Source organism: Stomoxys calcitrans, chromosome 4 (assembly GCF_963082655.1).
Source record: "Stomoxys calcitrans chromosome 4, idStoCalc2.1, whole genome shotgun sequence".
NCBI classification, from domain to species: domain Eukaryota; kingdom Metazoa; phylum Arthropoda; class Insecta; order Diptera; family Muscidae; genus Stomoxys; species Stomoxys calcitrans.
This window is the reverse complement of record NC_081555.1, coordinates 38,139,943-38,166,192: the sequence shown is the minus strand read 5'-3', so window position 1 is coordinate 38,166,192 and position 26,250 is coordinate 38,139,943. Positions and strand designations below refer to the sequence as shown.

Below are 26,250 nucleotides of genomic sequence, written 5' to 3'. Positions count from 1 at the left end.
AACCTGGCCGGCTGTTAACAGCTGTTCGCGTGAGATCACCTTTTTAAATCCACCTTGGTTAAGCTCCAAGGTGAGCAAGCTCATGGTAATTGGTTATTTAAAGGCGCCTATAACTCGCCTTGTCATATCGCGTATCATAGGCTCATAGCAGACTCACTGAGATTCTCCACTCGATATCGCTGATTGTCCGCAACTACATTTGCAGCTACTCCGTATACGAAGCATCCCAATACTCGTCATCTGTAGACGCGCCCGGTAGCTCCCAGCTGAGCTTATCGTTATGACGATGAACATCACACAAATTGGAGTTCACAGTTCCAACCCGTCATGTAGAGCTCATAGCCCTCCCTTGCCGGGATTGCTTTTGATAACAACACTAGTGGCAACTCTGCTGTAAACATAATTTTAATTTTGCAAATTGTTGTTGTTGAAGAATATAATTTAACAGTTAAAAAAAACAAACAAATCTTTAGCGGAATGAATGAAAACACAGTGACAAAGGACCCAATGCGGGGAACGCTTAAAAAGCTAATTGAGCACTCAAAGTAAGAGGGGTAGTGTGGTGTTTGATAAACAAGGGACAGATGGCACTTCATATAGTTTGCACTCGCCTATTAGAGTTCATTTGCAATTAGCTTTCTTTAGGTGTGGTAGTGAAGTAACATCCGCGCGTAAATACGACGACTGTTTTAAAATCTAAAAATAATATTTACTTTGTTTTGCGGTTTTTGACAGCGCTACAATAAGTTCCGATGATGTCTTAAGAGAGTTCCGGACTACCAAGGAGAAACGCAACAATCGCAAGCTACTGAAAATATTGGAAATTATTTCGAAGGGACAACCAAAACAGGCGGAAAGTTTGTTAGAGGCAGCAAAACTATTGGAAAAGTATGCTGCAATCGATAAACAATAGTCTGTTGAAATAATTGTTGTGTGTGTGTGTGTGTGTTTGTTTTTGCAGGAAAGATCCATTCTATTGTTTAATGAGCTTTCTTAATTGTTACTCAGACACCAACATCATGCAGGCAATGCGAAAGAAAGATTCCACATCAACTCCAGTGCTAACGAAAACAATGTTTGAAGGCAACACTCCTGACCGCATGTCAGAGGTGGGTACTATGAATACATGCACATGGGCGTTCACATTTCATCATAAACTTTCTTTAAACAGATCAAAGAGAGAGTTGTCCAAGCAGCCACTGGCGGTATAAGTCGTACAGCACAAAATAACAATTCCATCATTAGTACCGGCATCTTGTGTACACCAGCCTTGACCACAACATTACCTACATTGGGCTCTTCGTTATTCCCTGCCACAAAGAGTACTGTGCGTTCGGATTCTCTATGGGAGTTTCATAACATTGAAAATATGCAATTTCAACAGAACAATATTGCCGCAATTCCCATTACCAGCCAAGAGAATCTTTTGTTATATGATCTCATCTATTGTTTGACGGGTATGCGAGGTTCCTATATAACACCAGAGTTGGATGCATACCGCGATGGCAATCAATCTTTGTCAATGAAATTTAAAATCTCCGATCAAATCCATACATCATTGCGTGATATTGCTCAAGAGATCTTGCCATTGGCATCACACTACACCTGTATCCAACAGTTTATACAGAAAGCTACTTTTTCCAATTGCAGCCAAGTATTGCAGGCCTTGAGTGAAGCTTTAAACAACCTCATACATGATTATTATGTGAGTATACGTTTCTTTCTTCGTTAGCAAAATTTCCGTTAAACATCTAGGTCTCACTTTTGGATGTTTTGTACGATTAGCTGGAGATATTAATATGTGGGGTGTGTCGTGTGGTCCCGGGTAACAAATGAAACTCACAGGATTGAGGCAGCCGGTGCGTAGTTTAGACAGGACTACTTTGGAAAGTAAAAACGTTATTCACTTAATAGATGTTTACCGCTTCCGCGAAGAGGCGTTGTTATTTTAGCTTGCATGTGTGGGCAGCGAAAACGTTCGGTGTATAGACCCGAGAGCGAAAGGGTTAAAGTTGTTGTCTCTACTATTATGGACCTCGTTGAGTAAGGAGTTGAGGAACCTGACTGGATGGACGTGGCCAACGGGCTTGGCATAAACTCCAAAATAACTGAGCTGATGATTTTCACCATAGGGCAAAAGCTTGGTGTTTTCGTGGAACCTGTCCTAGATGGGGTAGAAGGATCTTCGAGGAAAGGGCCAGAAGTGAACTTAAAGTGCTCTAATTTTCTCGCAACTCGATAGAAAGGAGTCGCGACATAGGACGGATACGATGTTGTTTCGACCAGGTCACTTCGATAAGCGCGGTAGTGATGATCTCTGCAGCAAGAAGGAGTAACCCAGAAAAGGCGCTGAATTTCATGTTCGATCATTGGCCTTTATATGTTGGGTGGAGGCCACCTGGCTTCGAATACTGGCGATTACATCAGAAAAATCTTCAGCGGTGGTTATTCCCTCATGGTGCTGGCGACTTTTTGTATCGCATAGTTGCACGCCGTTCGGATTCGGCTATAAAAAGGGGGCCCTTATCATTGATCTTATACTTTAATCGGACAGCAATAATTGATATGTGAGAAGCTTGTCCCTGTTGTTGTTGTTGTTGTTGTAGCAGTGTTTTAAACACTGAGACTACAGCCCTTGCCGATGAAGAACTCCATAGGGCCAATCCGGTGCGTACAACCGGCTGCCATGGGAGCCGGCTGTTCTTTAATGGAGTGTTCATTGGCAAATTTACATTTGCATGTTGGGTGTGTGGCATCGAAGATTGCCCTTATACTGGAAAATTCTTACATTGGGGACTCTTTATGCTTCGCTGGGTCAGGCGATGCTGCGTGACGCCATGCTTTGGGTACCTTTCCTTCACTGGAACCTTCGGCAGCTAAACTTCTCGTGACATCAATGAACACCACACAGGTCGGACCTCAATGTTTAAGCCTGTGTGGTGCTCACAGCTATCCCGTGCCGGGTAATTAGGGTGGTGAAAAATGCGGCTGACGAGCTGGCCAGAATGGACCGCTGTTAAGCCCCGATCGTGCTGCGGAGTCAGGAACCATCCCGTGATACGTGAGCTGGCACTTTGGTTTGCAGGATGGCAAAGACCTTGTGTCCGGATATTTCGCGGAGCATGACTTTGCATATCCTGGCTTACTGGCCGAGTATTTCTCGCAAAAGGAGCGGGAATAGGAGTCCAGACTGGGTCTTTCAACATTAGGTCTTTAACGTTGCGCTGGCTACGAGGGTTACCTCTGAAGAATTTTTAGGCACATTTTCATATGGACGTGGCGATCCTCGTCAAGCTGCTGTAGGTGAGCAAGCTCGTTCCGGTCCAAACGACCGATCGCCGAGGGAACAGGATGGCCATTGGTTATTTAAAGGCGCCATTAACTCGCCTTGTCATATCGAGCATCACAGGCTCTCAGTACTTGTGCAGGAGTCGGTGCCGACCGACCTCACACTGAGACTCTCAATACCGCTGATTGTCCGCGACTGCCGTGTATGCGCCCAGTAGCTCGCAGCTAAGCTTCTCGTGGCAGCAATGAAAACTACACAGATCGGATCCAATGTTCCGGACCGTGCCAGGGAGGGATATCTGTGCGCACCGTAGGGGGGAGTTGGAGAGACAGTCAAGCACATTTTGTGCAATTGCGAGGGAAGGACGCTCTTTCACCAGTGAGATTTTCTTCTGGTCCGCCTGGTTCCCTAATATACTTTGCATTGGTTACTTTTTTCCTTCTTCTATGTTTTTGTTGTACTCACATATTGGGTAGCAATCCTCCATAGGTGAGCAAGCTCGTTCCGGTCCATAAAACCGATCGCCGCGGAACGTGAATGCCATTGATTATTTAAATGCGCCAATAACTCGCATTGTCATATTGATTATCATAGGAGCTCTAAGCTCCAGTCTGTGTGGTGCTCATAGTTATGCCTTCCAGGAGGGACGTTTTTTCCTTTGTTTGAAGAAAGGTGGGGAGTCCTTCTTTGTTAACGATGTGGACGTAATTTTTGCGAGAAGGGATTTTTGGGATGCTAATAATCCTAGTTTTCTGGAACCTTTTGTATATACGGATGGGTGTTAATTAACAGAAGGCACCGAGGCAGGATTGCTAATTATTTTCTTTGGATTCAAGGAGTCATATAGGCTTCAGGATGGTTATAGCTTCATTGACGCGGTGGTCTTTGCCCTCCTGAAGGCACCAAAAACGAGTTTGATGCGGGACCGGCTTCCCGATATACGTGGACAGTCTATTTCTAGCGTCGAGCCATGTGAGATCGAGACTCGTTAGAAGATGTATGAATCTTCTTCGAACCATGGGTAAGGTTTTGCTGGGTTCCTGGCCATCAAGATGGGCGGGAATACTGGCTAGTTATTGATCTCTATTAAGACCAGATCGTGCTCCGGTATCAGTTAGCTCACCCTTACGCGAGCTTATTGGAACGGGTAGAAACCTTCTACGATGGCCGCGTGAATGAAGCGCGCGCTGGCATTGTGGTTTGCAGGGTGGTAAAGGTTCTGTGTCCGAATATTTCATTTTTCCTGGGGCTGATGAAGCACCGCCGGGTTGTTGTTGTTACCACATTTTCATGCAGAGGTGGCGTTCCTCACCAGGCTCCTGTAGGTGAGCAAGCTCGTTAAGTTCCAAAGGAGCGAACGCCGGGGGCCATAGGATATTTAAAGGCGCCAATAACTCGCCTTGTCATATCGAGGATCATAGGCATTCAGTATTTGTGCAAAAGCCGGTGCCACTCGACCTCGAGACTCTCCACTCGATACCGCTGATTGTTCGCAACTGCAAACACAACTGCTCCGTATGGAGCATTTCACTCTCCGCAAGTTGTGGACGCGCCCGGTAGCTCGCAGCTAAGCTTCTCGTGACAACAATGATCACAACACAGATTGGAACCCACACAGATCGAAACCAACGCCGGGTCTTTAATGTCGCCTTGGACACAGAGAAAGCCTGACTTCTGCAGGGTGTAGTATGATAACGAGGTAGAGTTGGTTATGTGAGAAGTATTCCCCTGTTCCTTAATGAAATCTTCATGGGCAAATTTGCACAAAAAAAGGGTCCTTTCCTGAAACAGGTTGAGGATCTTGCTAAAGTACTCGGCTGCCATAACATCCAGATTATTCAGTATCAGTGTAGAGATTTTATCTTGGTCCGGTGCTTTGGACGACTTGACATATAGTTTCATCCATGGGTAGCGATCCTTGGTAAGCTCCCTTTGGGGAGCAAGATAGTTCCATTGCATATATGCGATTGGTGGAGGAAATGTTCATAAGGTCGGAGACCATGTATGCGACGAATTTCTTTTCTCCATAACATCCAGATTACTCAGTATCAGTGTAGAGATTTTATCTTGGTCCGGTGCTTTGGACGACTTGACACATAGTTTCATCCATGGGTAGCGATCCTTGGTAAGCTCCCTTTGGGGAGCAAGATAGTTCCATTGCATAGATGCGATTGGTGGAGGAAATGTGCATAAGGTCGGATACCATGTATGCGACGAATTTCTTTTCTCCACGTCCTATAAATCTCGGAATGCTACATAAATTGACTTTGTGGTAGACCACAGCTTACCAAAAAGTTATAGTGCTTCAAGTGTTCTGGCCATATATTCTGCTCATATTCAGTTCTGTTCTTCCAGTTCACTGATTCCGGGTTCAGTAGAATTGGAGCGATCAATCCATCATGCTCGTCAGCTTGCTTCGCGGCCTGCGTCGGGAAGTTGAGAATAATCTGGGTATTTAAATGGCTGGTATAAATATTTTTGGCTGTAGATTTATAGCGAAATTCATGGAGGTGGTTAAACCAAGCCCTGTTTCTCCTATTGGTATAAATTGAATGTTAGCAATGGTTGCCCTTTTTAGCAATTTCTGAAGGATGTACATACTGATATTAACACATTTTTTAAACAACATTCTAGCTTCTTTTAGCTCAATTGGAGTCAGAGTTAAATGCTGGCAATTTAACCTTACACAAAATGTTATTCTATGTGAGACCCACTTTAAACACAATGGAAGTGCTTGCAGGAGCTGTATCCCTCATTGTAGCGGTAAGTTAAACATCTTCCGTTAAATAAGAAAAAAATAATTTTTATCCTTTGAACTTCTTTTTGTATAGAATGAATTGCGAGGAGGCCAAGCCTTAACCTTACTATTTAATCAAATAAGCTCCCTTACGGGCGATGAAGAGTCACAAAAATTTATGATACAACTGACTCAAAGGGCGGCAGTGCCATATATGAATATTTTACAATTGTGGATACAGAAAGGTGTTATCAATGATCCGCAACAAGAATTTTTGGTAGAAGACAATGAAGTGATACGCAGAGAAGAACTACCCGAGCATTATTCAGCAGATTATTGGGAAAAACGGTATTTCACTCCATTAAATAAACAAATTATCTTTTTTGAAATTATAATTGCCCTGCAGCTACACCATACGCCGTGAACGTATACCCTGCTTCTTGGATAAGGTTTCTGATATCATTTTACGCACTGGCAAATACTTAAATGTCATACGGCAATGTGGCAAGAAGGTCACACCGCCCCAAACGATGCATTTGCAATTTTCACCCACCAACCAAAATCACATTACTGTCATACAAAATGCATATCGATTTGCTTCGAAGAATCTTTTGGAAGTTTTACTCAAGGAAAACGATTTGATGGGTCATTTGATGTCTGTTAAACGTTATTTGCTTTTGCATCAGGGTGATTTCATAACACAATTTATGGATGCCTGCGAAGATGAATTAGCCAAAAACGTTGACAAAGTATTACCCATGACATTGGAGAATTTGCTGGGATTAACATTGCGTTTATCGTCGGCCAAACATGATCCATACAAAGATGATGTACACTGCGAGTTATTAACGTATGATTTGGTTACACAAATGTCGAAAATAATGAATAACGAGGAAGGTAAGTAAAACTTTTACTCAAGGCTTAATGAAGGAAAGCAAACGTAAGTCGAAGGTCTGGATGGTTAAGTGCGGTGTTGTAAGCTGTATAAAGCTTTACATATTTGGCAAGGAAATTTTTATGATTGTCCTAGTCCTTATTGCATCATGCCATAAGAAAATATCACAACCACGAGGAAAATTAATCGGTTATAATTAATTTAAAGTTTTAAATCACGCTTGCACACATATGCTGTAAATTTTTTTTGAAGTATTCCCTTTGTATATTTACCTTCCACAGAGTATTGGCAGACACATGATCGCTTGGATTTAAATGGTTTGGAATGCTTTGCATTCCGCTACGAAGTCAAGTGGCCTGTTTCATTGGTATTGAATCATATTGCCATTTCCAAATATCAAATGCTTTTCCGCCAATTGTTCTATTGCAAACATGTGGAGAGGCAATTGTGCAAGTAAGTTAAAATTGCAACAAATCATGCAAAAACATCCCTTAGATGATAATTTGTTTTGTGTCTTTTTCCTCCCACTAAGAATCTGGAAAGAAAATTCGATTGCGAAGAAATTTTCACCACAGGCTGCTGAGCTGTATCGATCTGCCTTTACGTTGCGGCAAAGGATGATGAATGCCGTACAAAATCTTGAATATTATATGATGGTTGAAGTGATTGAGCCCAACTGGCACATATTTATACAGAATATGAATAAGGTATGTATGTGAAAGAGTTTAGGCGAAGGTAAGTTTGCGCTAAAGTGCAGTTTACGGGAAATGATTTCAAATACTTAAATTTAAGAAAAAATAATAAAAAAGACAAATTTTCGTGCTCAACTTCCAAATAGCTTTCATTTAAGGAACAGGAGATACTTTTCTCCTGTCAAATATTCAATATTTTAGCTCCTGACCGGCCACTGCAATGTCAGGTAGCTGACAAGGTGATATGCTTGGGAAGATGAGGATTTCTTCAGAGTCTGTGGGGATGAGGAGTTGGAGACGGTTGAGCTGTGACAATGCCCCTCTATGATGGGGAGAAGACGTAGGATTATGGGTAAAAAACTTCTCTTCACTGAGCTCTATACGGTGTTTTGACTCTCGAGGCATTCTAGACTTCTGCAAGGGTGTGGGATGGGCAACGGGGTGGCCTTCTACTCCATAAGACTTCTTAGGTCTCTATGCTGGTTTTTAGTTTTATTATGGCTTTCCTTTCTCTCCCTCTACTCTCCTATTTCCTTCCTTTCTAGGATGAACACAATGAATCAGAGGTCTCCGAGTGAAGCGGTTGGCAACTGCGTTTGCCACGCGTGTGTCCTTTAAACTAACCTAACCTACTACCTACAGTGGATAAAAAGCAGTGATGTTGCAGTGAATTCATCGCACACATACATGTATAGATGTCAAAAAATGGAATAAATGTTGGGACAGACAGATTTAAGGAAGTTTCATGCATGAGATATTGACTAGTAGGCAAAAGGAGATATGTGTCTCAGTGGGTGTTGCGGTTTATGCATTGCATACATACATAGCCCAAACATAGAATAAATATTTGACAGGCAGATTTAAGGAAGTTTCATGACTGTTAAAATTTAAGCAAACATTTTTGCTATTTTGCATAACAAAATTCGTTGGGTTTGTGCTCAAATATGAACTGGTCCATTTGCAATTTCTAATGAGCTATCTACTCAGTGGGTGTTGCGGTAAATGCATTGCATACATAGTCCAAAAATAGAATTAATGTTGGCACAGGTAGATTTAAGGAAGTTTCATGATTGTTTCAAGTTTTAGCAAACAATTTTGCCATTTTGTATAACAAAATTCGTTGAGCGTGTGCTCATATATGAACCGGTTTGGTCTATTTGCAATTCCTAATTACTTACTTCGGAATTTCAAGGGAATATATTTATTCATTCGATCGCTATCGTGATTTCGACAGACGGACGGACATGGTTAAATCGATTTATAATTTCAATACGATCAAGAATATGTATAATTTTTGTTACAAATGGTATTGAAAAAAAGTATTTCCCTATCCAAAAAAAAAAAAAAAAAATATCTGGTTATCCAATAAGGACTTGACAACTTTTTTGTTCAATAAAACGCAAACCATTTGAAAAATTTCAAAATCTTTATCGTCTGCTTGAAGTACAATCAAAACATTTATGAATGGAACTCGACTTCGTTTGTATGGCCACCGCGGGCACGTTTGCATCTATCAATACGCTGGACTCAATTTTCGGTCACATTTATCCCATTTACTGTTGGCTCTGAGCTCTGCACACCTCTTCGGCTTGATGTGCGGGGTTACCAAACTCAGACATGGCTTGAAATACCTTTGAACGTAAAGGGGTATCGAAAGAAGCTTTGTACTCAACAAAGAGATGGTAGGTGTTGATTTGTCCTACTCGGGTCTTTTCCAGGATTTTTCGAAGTGTGAATATATGGTCTAGGGTGGATTTACCAGGTCTAAAGCGGGTTACCCGTCGGCACCTGCTGCCTTGTTGTTCTTAAGTCGGGTCACTGCTACTTGGACCTCATTCTGACTAGGAGGTAAACATTCCATACCATCATCATTGATGGGTTCTGTGGTATCCTCTTCACCACGAACGTCGGACACTAGCCGTGTTCAAAATGTTTTTCCATATCCTCAACATGCTATCTGTGTCAGTTACCAGATTTCCTTCCTTCAGTAGGATGTGCCTACACCAGAGCCATCGGTTTGATGTTTAATTCTTTGGTAGAATTTCCGGACTTCATTCGCACTCTTGTACATCTCAATTCGCTCACACTCAAGTCTTTCCATTTCCTTTTTCTTTCTGTTGAATAGACGTTTCTCCTCGATCCTTTTCTCCTGATACCTCTCCTTCATCTGGCGCGTTGCTACTGATTCCAGGGTTGCTCTATATGCCGCATTCTTGGCTTCAGTAGCATCTCGACACTCTTGGTCGTACCATGGATTTCTTGGAGGAGGCTTCCGGTACCCATGTACGAATTTCGCGCCAATTTTCCATGGAACGGGCAATAGTTTGCCACTGCGCCATTATATCATCGGAACAAGGAGTGCTGTCAGCAGTGAAGTAAAGCAGTTGGGTCAGTCGAGTGGAATATGCCGCTGCCGTCTGTTGTGTTTGTAGCTTTTCAATGTCCAGCTTCCTTGCAGTATCGGATCGTACTTTCCACGCCATGTTAAATGGGTGCGAACCTTTGCTGCAACAAGGTAATGATCTGAATCTATATTCGCTCCACGGATCGATCGTACATCTAACACGCTGGATGAAAATATCCTTGGTCTGCTCGTCCTTGTCTTCCGTCGGGGCATGGACACAAATGAGGGTGATGTTGATGAATTTGGCTTTTATGCGGATTGTGGCCTCTCAACCACCAGAGTAAAGCTGGAGACTAGGTGTTTCAGTCTCCGAATAACCACAAATTCATGCCTCGTATTGTGGCAGCTATAGTATAGTTCGTCGCCGTTTGGTGTTGTAGTGACGCCATTCCCAGTCCATCGCACTTCCTGTAAGTTGGTAATATCTGCCTTGTGCTTCTCTAATACATCTGCCAGCACGTATACTTCACCTTTGCTATAAAGAGTGCGGATATTCCAGGTGCAGATCCGCAAATCATGGTCCTTTTTTCGCTTGGGTGGGTCGTCAACGTTAGGTGTCCGTTTTTACTATACCTTTGTTTCGCATAGTTTACGGGGGCGGGTTACTGGCCCAGCGTCACAACCGCATGGGTTTTGTGGGATTGCACATGTATCCCTCGTTGTGGCGAGCCGCTCGCTCCAAGATCCGACGCTCGCCCACAGCCGCCCCTAACCTGGGAACAGACGCTGATGTTGGCCATTGGTTATTTGAAGGGGTCAATATCACGCCTTGACATTTCGAGTATCATTGGTACTCAGTATTTAATTTAGAGTCAGTGCCACCTGACTCTTCACTGAGACTCTCCTCTCGATAATCGCTGACTGCCCGCGGCCGCATTTGCAGCTACTCCGCGTAAAAACGTTGCTTTGCACCATCCGCAACCAGTGGACGCGCCCGGTAGCTTTCAGCTAACCTTCCCGTGGTAACGATGGACAACACACAAGTCGGAGCTCAAAGTTCCAGCCTGTGTGGTGCTTATAGTTATCCCGTGTCGGCCGCTACGTTTTGCAATAAGGATAATTGCCTCATTACTTGTACGATACATTTATTCTATATTTACGAGATCATAACCAGGCCTTAAAAGTGCGTTCACAAATTAAATTCAAAGTTGTCACTTCCCTATGCCGACGATATCGATATCATAGGTCGGTTACCGGAAGTAGTAACTGCAGCCTTTGAAAGAATCGAAAGACAGTCAGTGAAAATGGACCTGGCAGTAAATGGAGATAAGACGAAATGGATGGTTTCAACTCCCAAAAAGCCTTGCACAACCGAGCTGATAAAGCAAATGGAGAAAGTTGGAAACCACAACTTTGAGATAGTAACTGTATCTACTTCGGCACCGCCGTAACCGAAACGAATGACAACCAGTTTTGAGATAAAGCGAAGAAAAATACTGGCAAACAGATGCTACTTTGGACTAAGTAAGCAGTTTAGTAACAAGGCCACCTCTCGACAGACGAAGACTACACTTTACAAGACACTGATATTACCCGTGCTGTTATATGGTTCTGAAGCATGGGTACTTGTGAAAGCAGATGAGGCAGTGTTTGGAGTATTTGAGAGAAAGATTGTTCGTCAAATATATGGACCAGTTTGCGTTAACGGAGAATATAGGCGACTGTATGACGACGATAGCATAGTTACACGCATCAAAATACAACGGTTGCGTTGGCTAGGTCATGTTGTCAAAATGGATGAAGATGCTCCAGCAAAGAAGTCTATTGAAGGCAAACACGGTGGTACACGCAAACCGGGAAGACCAAAAGCCCGAAGGAAAGATTAAGTTGTGGGAGACATCTCGAAACTTGGTGTCAGAGATTTTAGAATGAGCGCAGAATATCGAGGCGCTTGGAACGCTATTCTACGTTCGGCTAGTGGAACAAATGTTCTGTCATAGCCAATTAAAGTAAAATAAGTAAGCTGTCAATTCCCTATTGGAAAATCCTTATAAGTTAGTTCCGTTATAACTATTATTTTAAATCAAAAACCTTTCCATACTATTGCAAATTAACGAAACATTTTCTCATTTTCTTTGATTATTTTTTTTTCATAGGTGGAAAATGTTGATGAGGTTTTGGTCTTTCATCAAGATTTCCTGGATTTATGCTTGAAAAATTGTATGCTTACCGATGCAACATCCCTAAATCGATCCATATTTAAGATGTGTAATATTTGCTTGAAATTCTGTGAATTCATACAGGTAAGTCCCTTAAACTTATATTTAAACATATATTTATGTATGTACATTTTAAACCATAATTTTTCTTCACCCGTTTTTCTGTTGAAACTAGAATCGTTTTTAAGCACTTTTCTTTACTTGTTTTATTGGGCACTTACAAAAGTTTCTTTATTTGCAATCACATATTAAAACAAAATTTGAGTTTCTTCTTTCACCAAAATTAAATAATTTATTAAATGACAAAATTATTAACTCTTTTTGTATTGTATTATTGATTAATTAATGAAAACAATCAAACTCTTTTGTAATTAAACTCCACTTCCACAAAGAAATCTCAACGTTTCTTTCTTGATGCTGAACTTACGTCGATGATGTGTGATAGCAACGATGAGGATAATTCAGATTCTGATTATGAATTTTCTAGTCAAAAACAGGTATTTCGTTTGCAATCCTCGGCACCATGTAAATCGGTAAATGTACACTTTCTTTTCTTATTTCTGTGTAAAAGATTTTCTTTTTTGGTTTTTGTTTCCCTTTGTAATATTCAAAATGGCACTATATTTTGATAACATATTCAAGTGTCTTTTATAATTGTTTTGATTAAATGTTCACTCTTTAACAGCAACTAATTTTTATTAATCAATGGCATGAGTTGATTGTTAGTAAAATTTATGGTAAATAACAGAAATGTATTAATTCTGTAAAATGCACACAGAAAACCCAAAAGTGGTCTCATATTAACAGCAAACATTTATGTATATATATATATAAAAAAAACAAGTAAAACGTGCTAAGTTCGGCCGAGCCGAATCTTATATACCCTCCACCATGGATCGCATTTGTCGAGTTCTTTTCCCGGCATCTCTTCTTAGGCAAAAAAGGATATAAGAGAAGATTTGCTCTGCTATTAGAGCGATATCAAGATATGGTCCGGTTTGGACCACAATTAAATTATATGTTGGAGACCTATGTAAAATGTCAGCCAATTCGAATGAGAAATGCACCGTTTGAGGGCTCAAGAAGTAAATTAGAGAGATCGATTTATATGGGACCTGATCGGGCTATAGACCGATTCAGACCATAATAAACACGTATGTTGAAGGTCATGAGAGGATCCATCGTACAAAATTTCAGGCGAATCGGATAATAATTGCGACCTCTAGAGGCTCAAGAAGTCAAGATCCCAGATCGGTTTATATGGCAGCTATATCAGGTTAAGAAGCGATTTGAACCTTATTTGACCCAGTTGTTGAAAGTAAGAATAAAAAAAGTCTTGCAAAATTTCAGCCAAATCGGATAAGAATTGCGCCCTCTAGAGGCTCAAGAAGTCAAGTCCCCAGATCTGTTTATATGACAGCTATGTCCGGTTATGAACCGATTTGAACCATACTTGGGACAGTTTTTGGATATCATAACAAAATACCACGTGCAAAATTTCATTCCAATCGGATAAGAATTGCGCACTCTAGAGGCTCAAGAAGTCAAGACCCAAGATTGGTTTATATGACAGCTATATCAGGTTATGAACCGATTTGAACCATACTTGGCACAGTTGTTGGATATCATAACAAAACACGTCGTGCAAAATTTCATTCCAATCGGATAAGAATTGCGCACTCTAGAGGCTCAAGAGGTCAAGACCCAAGATCGGTTTATATGACAGCTATATCAGGTTATGGACCGATTTGAACCGTACTTGGTACAGTTCTTGGATATCATAACAAAATACGTTGTGCAAAACTTCATTCCAATCGGATAAGAATTGCGCACTCTAGATACCCAAGATCGGTTTACATGGCAGCTATATCAAAACATGGACCGATATGACCCATTTACAATACCAACCGACCTACACTAATAAGAAGTATTTGTGCAAAATTTCAAGCGGCTAGCTTTACACCTTCGGAAGTTAGCGTGCTTTCGACAGACAGACGGACAGACGGACGTACAGACGGACGGACAGACGGACGGACATGGCTAGATCGACATAAAATGTCGGGACGATCAAGAATATATAGACTTCATGGGGTCTCAGACGAATATTTCGAGTAGTTACAAACAGAATGACGAAATTAGTATACCCCCCATCCTATGGTGGAGGGTATAAAAATAGAAGAAAAATCGTATATACAAAATTTTTGTAGAAAGCCAGCAACAATTTTTTCAAATATTATATTTGATTTTAATTTATTACTAGCTTTTACAATACACAGAAAAAAATTTCTTATATTTGTAATCTAAACTTTTAGGTGTCAGGGTTGCATGTTGGCTTCAATGGTTTGCATACAATATTGCAAAAAAGTTATATTCATATAACAAAAAGTTATCTAGAAATGAGTATTTTTTTGCTGGAACCGCAAACATTTTTATTTTCATGGTCTTGTTTCATGTTTTAGTGCCACGTCTGTACTCTACTCCTAAAACTCTTTTATTTGAGACCCAGGTTGGCATAAACAAGCGATGGGTAAATACTTTTTGGGGATATACCCGGTTAATTGGGTAAATACCCGGGTATTTACCCTTATATACCCAAAAGCTGGGTTTTTATAATTTTGCAGATATTTTGGCTATATAAATCATTTTGCAAACAATTTTTGATAATTTCGTATTCTTTGTATATATATCTGACCTTCTGTTCTCATAAAACCGGACTATATAGAGCCGCTATATAGACTGATCTCCCGACTTAAAGCCTTGAGACAATAAATTGCCCATTTTTCTTCCAATTTAGATGAAATTTGGCACAGTGAGTTCTGGTAGACCTTTACCCACTGCTGTGAGATGTGGTCCAGATCGGACCATATTAGGATACAGCTGCCATATAGACCGATCTCCCGATATAGAGTGTTGAGCCTATATAAGCAGAATTTTTCGTCCGATTTCGATGAAATTTGGCACAGTGAGTTTTGGTAGACCTCTACACCTTTTTAGTGAATGTTGACCAGATCGGACCATATTGAGATATAGCGGCCATATAGACCCATCTCCGGATATAGTGTTGAGCCTCTAAAAGAAAAATTTTTCAACCGATTTCGTAGTGGTAGACAGAACTCTACACATTTTTATTAAATGTATAGACCGATCTCCAGATATAGAGTGTTGAGCTAATGAAAGGAACATTTTTCTTTCGATTTCGATGAAACTTGGCACAGTGAGTTTTGGTAAACCTCTTGACCTTTTTGTTGAATATGGTCCAAATTGGACTATACTTGGATATAGCTGCCATATAGATCGATCTCCCGATATAAAGTATTGAGCCCATAAAAGGGTCCGTTTTCATCCGATTGCGACGAAATTTGCAGCAGTAAAATTTGGTAGACGTATACACATTTCTGGCAAATGTGACCCAGATTTGAAATTATTTTAGTACAGCTGCCATATAGCGTGGAGGCCACTGTAGAGCGGAGGTAAGCATGACCGCCCATAACGCTGAACGTCTGGGTTCGAATCCTGGCGAGAACAGCAAACAAATTTTCAGCGGTGATTATCACCTACTAACGCTAGCGATATTTGTGAGGTACTATGAAAAGCATGATAGCCATGCGAAAACTTACCCCCAAGAAGTGTCGCATGGCGGTACTCCGGGTAGGAATGGGTGAGGGTTTTCCAGAACTCGTTGTGCCAAATTTCATCGAAATCGGGTAATAAATGGGTATTTTATGGCCTTAATACCCTATATAGAGAGATCGTTCTATATGGCAGCTATATTCAAATATCATCCTATTGGAATCATATTCAACAAAAAGGTGCACGGATGAAAAATGTTGTTTTAGAGGCCCAACACTCTATATCGGGATATCGGTCTATATGATATGGACCATATGGAAATTGTAAGTATGGTTCATCGAAAATCCATCTTTGTAGGTATATAAAAGTTTGATCCCACTAAATTCAACGCCGTTTTACGTGTTCAAGTGACTGGCAAATGCCGAAACTGCAAGTACGAGGGTTGCCTTTTATATGTTGGGATTGGACAAGCCTTGTGTTGCAATCGGTCAACTAACAGCTCTATCGTAAAGCTTGACATTTTTGAGGTTATACGTACTCAGAACGTTTTGAATACGAGCGCTATTTGTGTTGTTTACAGTAACCTAAAAAATTCATCTCCCCCAGAAAATGGATTAAATTGTAAACATTTTCGTGCGATTATTTTTTACAACTTTCGACGTGGATTAACTCAACCACAGTTCATCGATGAACTTAATTCAATTTTTGGCGATGAAGCTCCATCAAGGACCAGTGTTTATCGATGGTATGGTGAATTGAACCGAGGTCGTAGTTCACTCCAAGACGAATTTAGTGAAGGTCGTTCAAAATCAGTTGTTGTTCCAAAAACCATTGATGGTGTGCGCCAACTGATATTGCAAGATCGTCATGTGGCCTATCGTGAGATTGAGACAACCTTAGGCATTAGTGGGACCAGCATACATTCAATACTGCATGAACGAAAAAAATTGCATGAAAAAAATTGTTCGCGTGGATTCCACATAATTTGTCAATCACTTAAAAAAGGTTCGTATTGATTGGTCGAAAGAAATGCTCCAAAAGTACGATCGCGGTTCTTCGAAAAAAATTGGACATGTCGCAATCGTAGCACTAGAACAACACAGAACAATCAATTCTGAGTGGTACACAACAATTTTTTTGCCAGTTGTGTTTCTAGAATTCAGGAAAACCAACCGCCGAAGATGGATCACTCTTCACCACTACAATGCGAGCTCTCACACTTCGTCCCAAACAACTGCATTTTTTAGCACTCAAAACATAGATTTGATGAGTCATCCCCCGTATAGACCTGACCTGGCACCGAATGCCCGTTTTTTATTCCCGTACGTAAAAAATAAAATGAGAGGTCAACATTTTTTGACATCTGAAGAAATGGTTGATGCGTTCAGAATGCATGTTTTGGAGACACCTCAATCAGAGTGGTACTTCGACAATTGGTTCAATCGCATGCAAAAGTGTACAGATCTTCATGGGGAATATTTTGAAAAACAATAAAGCGATTTTCAATGATTAATATTTGTTTTTCTTCTCTAAACCCGAAATATAAAAAGCAACCCTCGTAATCACCATTGAATGTATACTTTCCATAACCTTTTAATTTAGATACAAAAGGCCATGCCAGTCATGTGCACATAAGTAGAGCAATAACAAAAAATGGGAGCAAGCTCAGCAACATTTCGAAATGTATACCAATGGATGGATCAGTTAGCTTCTTTACAGTAATATTCCACAAATTAAAATCATCTCTTCCAACAAAATTTCAAAAAAAAATCTAAAAAATGCCTAAAGTAAACAAAACATGTAACAGACTTGTGTACTAAAAACAACAGATTTTGTTAGTTGAAATAGCAGCAAGAAATGTTTGCTTATACAGCAAACCTATGTTTGCTGAAGCAGCAGTTTCAGCAGACAAAAACTGCTGTTTTAGCAGACATTTTTGCTGTTTTGAATAACAAATTTGGTTGAGTGTTGGAATACGGCAAGAAATGTTTGCTTATACAGCTGTTTGCTGAAGCAGCAGTTTCAGCAGACAATTTTCAGCAGACAAAATCTGCTGTTTTAGCAGACATTTTTGCTGTTTTGAATAACAAATTTGGTTAAGTGTAGAGCCCAAATCCACTGGATTTGAGATAATCTCGATAACCCGTTTACACTACGATTCAATTAATTTGTATTTGTCAACAGCGTTTTTATTGTAATCAGCATTTTTATTGTGTTCCGCATATATATTGTGGAAAAAAAAGTGCTGTCCAAAACTACCGATAATAACCGGTATTCAATACAGGTTTGCTATAAATAATTAGATTGCACCCGAAGAAAAACAAACCACGCCTTAGTTCTCAATATGTTACAATAGAGTTCACATTAAATGGGAGATTATTTTGGGATATCTGCTCGTAAATGTAAAATTGGAAAATTTTGTATAAATGTACAGGACCTATATGTAGCTGTCGTGTTTATATATAGAAAAAATATAAAAAGGTGTAAATAATTGTATTTTCCATTTTTAAAATTGGATTTAAACTTTTCAATAACAGGTGAGCTATTTTTTCTGAGATATTAGCCGTAGGTATTTATAAAAATATAATTGATTTGCAATTAGGTAGATGTTTTATATATATTTTTTTTTACAAATAATAATTTCTTAGAATACATTCATAAATCCAAAAATGCATACTCAGGGGATAGTTATTGCAATACTTTTTAAATAAAATTAACATGTAAAAGATTCAGCCGAACTTTGAATACCCACCACTGCGTTCAAAATTTCAGCCAAATCGAACAACAATTTCAGCTTTCAGGTTCTAAAGATCTCAAATCGAGAGATTGGTTTATATTGAAGCTATATTAGGCTATAGACCGATTTGAATTATACTTACCATACATATTGGACGTCATGAAAAACACAACATGCTCCACATTTTAGCCAATTCGGATAATAATAAAAACAATTGAAAGCGTGTTAAGTTTAGCCGTGCCGAAATTTTGATACCCACCATGGATGATGAATAGCATTATAACTGCATTACCATATCCATAGTAATATCTAAATAGGGGCTGATTTGATTCATGTGCCGACAACTCTTATGCAAGTCACAGTTTCAGCAAATCGGGTAATAAATTCGCTTTGTATGGTATTGAGACCCTAAATTGGAAGATCGTTCTATATATTGGCTGCTATATCTAAATATGGTCTGATGTGGACCATTTTTGTTTCAAACAAACGGAGGCAATTTTAACAAAATCCTGTAATTAATGAGTCTTTTAGGCTGGATATCCTAAATCGGTAGATCGGTCTACATGACAGCTACACATATCAAAAAATGTATGATCTGAACTTGGCGTAAGTCCTCTAATCGGCACATCGGTCTATATGATAGCTATATCAAAATATTGTCTGATCTGGACCATATTCGGGACGGATGACAAGAGGCCCAAAGAAACTCACTGTTTCTTTGGGCCTCAGCGAAAACGAGTAACAAATGCGGCTTTTATCGGTTTAAGACCTCTAATCGGCACATCGGTCTATATGACAGCTATATATAGATATAGTCCAATTCGGAATGCGGCAAAATTCGTACTTGGGTACCTGAAGCCTCCCCTACGGAACACATGGAACAAACAAGAGTGTCGAAATGCTACTGAAGCCAAGAATGGGGCATACAAAGTAACCCGGAAATCAATAGGGGGAGGTATCTGGAGAAAAGAAGAGAATAGAAACTTTTATTCCGCATAAAGAACAAGTAAAAGCGTGTAAAGTTGGGTCGGGGCGAATCTTAGAACAACTTCTTTGCCCAACATCTCTTTATAGGCAAACAAAGGTAAATGGATAAGCATTGATATGCTATCGGAGCTATAGCAGGTTATGGAACGATTCGGACCATACTTGGTTTGAACGTTGGAGACCACAGTAGAAGTCATTGTGCAAAATTCAAGCCAAAGATTCAAGAAATAAAATCGGAGGATTGGTTTATATAGGAGCTATATAAACCAATCGACTGATTCAGATCATATTTGGGATGTATGTTAAAGGTCATAGGAGCAAACGTTGTACAAAACTTCATCCAAATCGAATAAGAATTGTGCCATCTAGACGCTCAAGAAATAAAATTGGGAAATCGGTTTATATAATTGCGCCCTCTAGAGGCTCAAGAAGTGAAGCTTCAAGATCGGTTTATCTGACAGCTTTATCAGGGAAATCGGTTTATATTGGACCTATATTAGGTTATGAACCGATATACACCATACTTGGCATATTTGCAAAACACCTTATGCAAAATGTCAGCTAAATCGGATAATAATTGCGCCTTTAGAGGCTTAAGAAGTGAAATTCCATGATCGGTTTATATGACAGCTTTTTCAGCCAAATAGGATAAGAACTGCGCCCTCTAGAGGCTTAAGATGTCAAGATTCAAGATCGGTTGGCAGCTATATCAAAACACGCCAATTTACAATCCCTACTGACCTACACTAATAGGAAGTATTTGTGCAAAATTTCAAGCGACTAGCTTTATTCCTTCGAAAGATAGCGGGCTTTCGACAGATGGACGGACGAACATGGCTAAAACGACTTAGAATGTCAAGACGATTAAGAATATATATACTTTGTTAGGTATCAATATTTCGAGGTCTTACAAACGGAATGACAAAATTTGTATACCCCTATTCTGTGGTGGAGGGTATAAAAAGGATTTGGAAAGATGTGAGTGCTATAGAATTGAGATGTACAGGATTCAGAATATTTTGGATATACCAGGCTCATCCTCCTGCAGAGACAAAGAAGGAAATTTGATAACTGATACCAATAGTGTGCTTGGGATATGGAAAGACCATTTCTCCCTGCTGCTAGTGATCGACGTTGGAGGCGAAGATGATGCCGCAGAACCAATCACTCACTGATGATGGTATAGGCAGCAGGAGCCGATGGGTTGTCTGCTGAACTATTAAAGACCGGAGGCGATAAGCTGAAAAGGCTTAGCATCAGTTCATTTGCGCGGTCTGGCTAGAAGAACGCATACCCGATGATTGGAACTGCAGTATACTATGACCCGTACACAAGAAAGGAGACAAGACGGAATATGTTAACTACAGAAGAATAATTCTCCTCCCTCATACAAGATAGACTCAAGCGTACTGTGTGAAAGATTAAAACCTCAGTATGATAATTGGGACCTATCAATGCGGCTCTAGTTCTTGTAAATCCATCATAGACCAGATATTCACACTGCGCCAAATCCTGGAAAAGACACGAGAAGGACAGTTCAACTCTTACCATCATGACAACAAAGCCAACTCAAGCAATGTCTGAGTATGGCGCTTGATGATGCATATTCCTCAGTAAGAACAGGAAGAATCTCTCCGAACCATTCAATACCGAACGTGGTTTCAGACAGAAAGCTTATCGTGTGATTTCTTTAATATTCTGCTGGAAAGTGTGAATAGATATGGGACATTACTCACAAGAAAACACATGATACCCGGTCGTAACCGGAAGTTATAACTGCCTGCAGCCTTTGAAAGAATCGAAAGAGAATCTGTGAAAGTGGGTCTGGCAGTAAATTGCTATAAGACAAATGGATGGTATTAACTTGCACAACCTCGAGCAGATAAAGAAAATGGAGAATGTTGGCAACCACAACCTTGAGATAGTCTGTAATGTCTATCTACCGCGGCACCGCCGTTACCGAAATGAATAACATCAGTTTTGAAATAAAGCGAAGTCTAATACTGGTAAACAGATGCTATTTTGGATGAAGCAATCAGTTTTGAAACAAGGCTGTCTCTCGACAGACGAAGATTAACCTACACAAGACAATGATACTAACCGTGTTGCTGTATGTTTCTGAGGCATGGGAACTCGTGAAAGCAGACCAGACGGTGCTCAGATCGTTTCAGAGCAAGATTCTTCGTAAAATTTATAAAACAGTTCGCATTGATGGAGAGTATAGTATGAACCACGAACAGAATGAGTGTATGACGACGTTAGCATAGTTAAGCTTATCAAAATACAACGTCTGCGTTAGCTATTTCATGTTGTTAGAATGAATGAAGAAGCTCCAGCGAAGAAGTCTTTTGAAGGCGATCACTGTGATACACGCAATCTGGGAGGACCAAATAGCTATCGGGTGAATGTAGTCCTTGGAGAACGACCGCTTCCCATTGCACCTAAAGAAATTGACCTCCCCCGGCAAGCCCAAAACCCACTCGACATAGCTGTAAGCACCACACAGGTTGGAATATTGAGGTCCGATCTGTGTGGTGTTCACCACCAGGCGCCTCCACAGGTTGCGTTATAGTGGAATGCTCCATACGGAGTAGCTGCAACGGCAGTCGTGGACAATCAGCGATATCTAGCGCAGAGTCTTAGTGAGAGGTCGAGTGGCTCTGGCTCTTGCACAAATACTGAGTTCCTATGATACTCGATATGACAAGGCGAGTTATTGGCGGCTTTAAATAACCAATGACCACCTTGATCCCGCAGCTATCTGTCCTTTGGACCGGAACGAGTTTGCTCACATATAGGAGCTTGACGATCGCCACCTCCACATGAAAATGTGGCTATAACAACAACAACCCACTTGACTCAGATCCAGATCCCTCTGGACTCACCCTATCTTAGACGCTTAGTTCCTGGATCTGGATACTCCACAGAATCAAGCAGACGAAAGATAGAACACAGCAAACTGCTGCAACAACAACCAAAACTCTGACGGAAAGACCAAGTGGTGAAACTCTTCTCTAAACTAGGTGGCAGAGGTTTTAGAATGAGCGCAGAAGATCGAGGCGCTTGGTACGCTATTCTAAGTTCAACTAATGGGACAAATGTTTTGTCAACAACAACCGTACCAGTATTGTGAGTACAGTACTTTTTATCGAATGACAGTCTTGTATGACGACTTCTTAGATCTTTCCCAAATGTTGGATATAAAGTTAAATTTTGTTTTCTTTCAGTATATTCCATTTCCGTAAAAGGACATTCCTTTTCTCCTATGGAGACTAGTGCCTCCGGGGGCTAGTTTTACCTTCTCCTGAAAAAACCAATTTCAGTTTTTGATGTAGACCATTTTTCTTATCTTAGTACGAAGTGAAGATATTCCTGAGGCAATTCTCTAGGAGTATTGGGAAACTTTTCTCTACAGCAATATTATTTTTTTTAATCTATGCAAATTTTTGTAGGGCTTGTTAATCCTAAAAAAAGAAAATAATTATTGGTGTTTATTAATACATTTCAATTATTAAGAAATACAAAAAAATAATATTTTCCCCTATTTTATTCTCTTTAACAGTCTGAGTCCTCAATGGCTCCCACCGATACATTTTCCGAACGTGTCAAACGCTTTGATTTGGAATTTACCGGTTTGCTTATTGGACTGCTGAAACAAATAAATGATGTGGCATCAGACAATCCTTCGGATCGATTCATAAATTTGGTTCATCGTATTAATTTCAATTCATTCTATAACGAACAAATGGATAAATTATGTGCCAAGGATTCAATGTTGGCGCATCATTCATAAATCAATGAATAAATCATATTCTAATGCACAACAACAAAGGCACGATTGCCAACAACAATAATGTCTAATACAAATGATAATGTAATACTCAATACTTGCCTTGTCCCTCAACCCTCCCTTCCACACACCCTCTACCTTCATCCTCTGATTATGCGTATATTATAATGAAGCCATTTACAAAAAATGTATGAATATCACCCTCACTGTGCATATAATCGTACATAAAATCTCTGATGTCTGTTTGCAATTCTAATGTAGTGGTGTTCTAATTGTTTGTTTGTTTCGCACAAAAATAAAATGAAAAATTTGTTAAAATTGAAACTAATTGTTTTTTATTTTATTAAATGTATGTCCCTTGCATCACTAACGCAGTGCTCGAATAGGAAGATTGTGACTAAAGGAACTCCACAGGGAAGGGTTTTATACCATCCTAGCAAGCTGTCATTCCTTTGGGATCAGACCAACTCCCCATAATAATACTCACCATTGACCGACCACCTGACTTCATAACCTCTGAGCGCCGGACGTCTATCAATCAAAAGAAGGCCGATTGGGCTGGCGTTAGAGAATACACCAATCGCCACTTCAGTGAGCGATTAGAAATTCCGAGACAATTTTAACGCAGCAGCCGCTCGTCTTATGCCAGTCGGTCGAATACTTCCAATTTCCCGGCACTGATAGTGTTAGTTCCAGACTAGCATGATGGGATTCGTTGCACGAACCCCACTAACACCAGAATCAGCGAACTGAATCTGTAAATTTACAGAGTAGTCGACGAACATAAGCATAATTTGTGGCTGGAACACCTGGAGCAATGTTACTTAGGTACCGGTTTAGGCAAGCAGTGGTCTACTGTTAACTCAATCTCGAACCCCGGTAGATGGGACGACAGGGCCTCAGTCACTTTTGGCGACGTAACTGCAATTGATCCAAAGAGGTGCGCCAGGTTGTTCAACCGTCAATTTATTATATATCCCAAGAGTGACAGGGCTAGGAGGAGAGCCATTCGTCGTATCCGTGGTCTCCGAGCCGAAGGACAGCTATCACAATTTACCTGGAGTCGAGTACCTTACAACTGTTCTCAACCTGTCCAATAGAAACCAATGTCTGGAAAATGGGCAAGTGTCTCGCTATTGAAGCCCGGATGGGACCCAAGTAAGGGGATGTCGTACAGATCGATCTCCATTCTAACCACCGGTAGCCAAGACGCTTGAATGTCTACTCCTCCCGAGCCTCGTTAGAGAATTTCCATTTGCCGAGCATCAGCATGGATTTCAAAGACTGCATAGCATAACAACTGCTTTGCATGCCCTCACCGCACACATTTGGAATTGATTAAATCAGCCCTGGCTACGTGATAGGACGGTTCTCGTGGTACTGGACCTATCGGAGGCATTCGACACCGTTAGCCATGCCAATCTTTTTGAAGACATCGCCAAGACGTCCCTCCAGTTAAGCCTGAAACGTTGGGTCGCGAATTATCTGTGTGGTCGCCAGTGATTTGTGGAATTCCCTAAAGAGGGGTGATTTCTTCGACACTGTTTGACTTCTACCTATCCTCCATTCCAACCTCTCCAGGTGGCGTAGAGATCGTATCATATACGGACAATTACAAATACTAGCCTTACCTAAGCCAATTATCCGATTTGACTAAAATTTTGCACGTTCTGTTTTGGTTTCACTTCCAACAACTGTGCTAAGTATGGTTCAAATCGTTTCATAAACTGATATAGCTGCCATATAAGCCGATCTGGGGTCTTGACTTCTTCAGCTTTTAGGTGGCGCCATTCCTATCTGATTGGGCTGTAATTTTGCACGTGGTGTTTTGGAATCACTTCCAATAACTGTGCTAAGTATGATTCAAATCGGTCCATAACCTGGTATAGCTCCCATATAAACTGATCTTGAATCTTGACTTCTTGAGCCGCTGAAGGGCCTAATTCTCATCCGATTTGGCTGGAGATGTTTTGTTATGACTTTCAATAACTGTGCCAAGTATGGCGCAAATCGGTACATAACCTGACATAGCTGTCATATAAACCGATCTGGGATCTTGACGTCTTGAGCCTGAAGAGGGGGCAATTCTTCTCCGATTTGGCAGAAATTTTGTCAACGGCTTCTATCATGACCTTCAACATACGTGTCCAATATGGTCTGAATCGATCTATAGATTGATACAGCTCCCATATAAACCGATCTCCCGATTTTATTTCTTGAGTCCCTACAAGGCGCAATTCTTTTCCGAATGAACTGCAATATTACACATTTATGGTCCGAATCGGACTATAACTTGATATAGCTCTAATAGCATAACAGTTCTTATTCATTATTCTTTGTTTGCCTAAAAATAGAGACCTCGCAAAGAACTCGAAAAATGCGATCCATGGTGGAGGGTATATAAGATTCGGCTCTGCCGAACTTAGCACGCTCTTACTTGTTTTCCATTATAGCGGCGAAGAGTATCCTCTCCAAACAAATCCGATAGTATTGACTGTATACCACCTAGAGAGATAAGTTCAAAATATCATTAATCCCTCACAAATATAGAAAATAGGACATCAGGAGCCGATGGTTTGCAGCTGAGTAATTTAATACTGAAGAAGACACACTGATAAGGCAATTGCTTCAGCTTGCTTGTACAATTTGTATAGAAGAACGCATACATATGGTTGGAACCTCAACATGCAACGCGCAGATCTCAAAAAGGAGCCTAACGATATGTGCCAATAACAAAGGCTAAAATAAAATAAGCAAAAAGGTGTTCGACAGGGCCGAATCTTGGAAGCCCACCACGGAAGTCGTAACAGAACACTACGTACAAAATTTCAGCCTCATCGGATAAAATTTGAGGCTTCCAGTGGCTTGAGATGTCAAATCAGGAGATCGGTCTATTGGAGCTATAGCAGGTTATACGTTCTACGTCCAAAATGTCAGCTCAATCGGATAACAACTGCGGCTTTTAGGGGCTCAAGATGTGAAATCAGGAG

General features: G+C 40.5%; 1 protein-coding gene across 3 annotated transcripts; it reads left to right on the top strand.

Annotated features, from left to right (window-relative positions):
- Positions 1 to 392: 392 nt before the first annotated feature.
- On the top strand, positions 393 to 23,584 carry LOC106083572 (gamma-tubulin complex component 2 homolog). 3 transcript variants are annotated; one of them, XM_013246688.2, is made up of 12 exons: positions 393 to 545; positions 736 to 888; positions 962 to 1,109; positions 1,172 to 1,705; positions 5,924 to 6,052; positions 6,121 to 6,374; positions 6,433 to 6,923; positions 7,203 to 7,374; positions 7,454 to 7,628; positions 12,114 to 12,260; positions 12,569 to 12,673; positions 23,033 to 23,584. In XM_013246688.2, exons 1-12 carry the CDS (start codon positions 478 to 480, stop codon positions 23,261 to 23,263), a joined length of 2,607 nt encoding a protein of 868 aa, XP_013102142.1. In that variant the 5' UTR covers positions 393 to 477; the 3' UTR covers positions 23,264 to 23,584. The 3 variants fall into 3 exon arrangements, with proteins under 3 accessions (XP_013102142.1, XP_013102141.1, XP_013102143.1); XM_013246687.2 differs by having other exon boundaries at positions 12,569 to 12,709; XM_013246689.2 differs by lacking the exon at positions 12,569 to 12,673.
- Positions 23,585 to 26,250: the final 2,666 nt, after the last annotated feature.

Excerpts from the sequence above, each read along its gene's own strand:
- LOC106083572 (XM_013246687.2), top strand. The coding sequence starts at position 478 with ATGAATGAAAACACAGTGACAAAGGACCCAATGCGGGGAACGCTTAAA. Across the intron at positions 1,110-1,171 it reads CTCCTGACCGCATGTCAGAG|ATCAAAGAGAGAGTTGTCCA; the intron begins GTGGGTACTATG and ends TTCTTTAAACAG. Across the intron at positions 6,924-7,202 it reads AATAATGAATAACGAGGAAG|AGTATTGGCAGACACATGAT; the intron begins GTAAGTAAAACT and ends TACCTTCCACAG.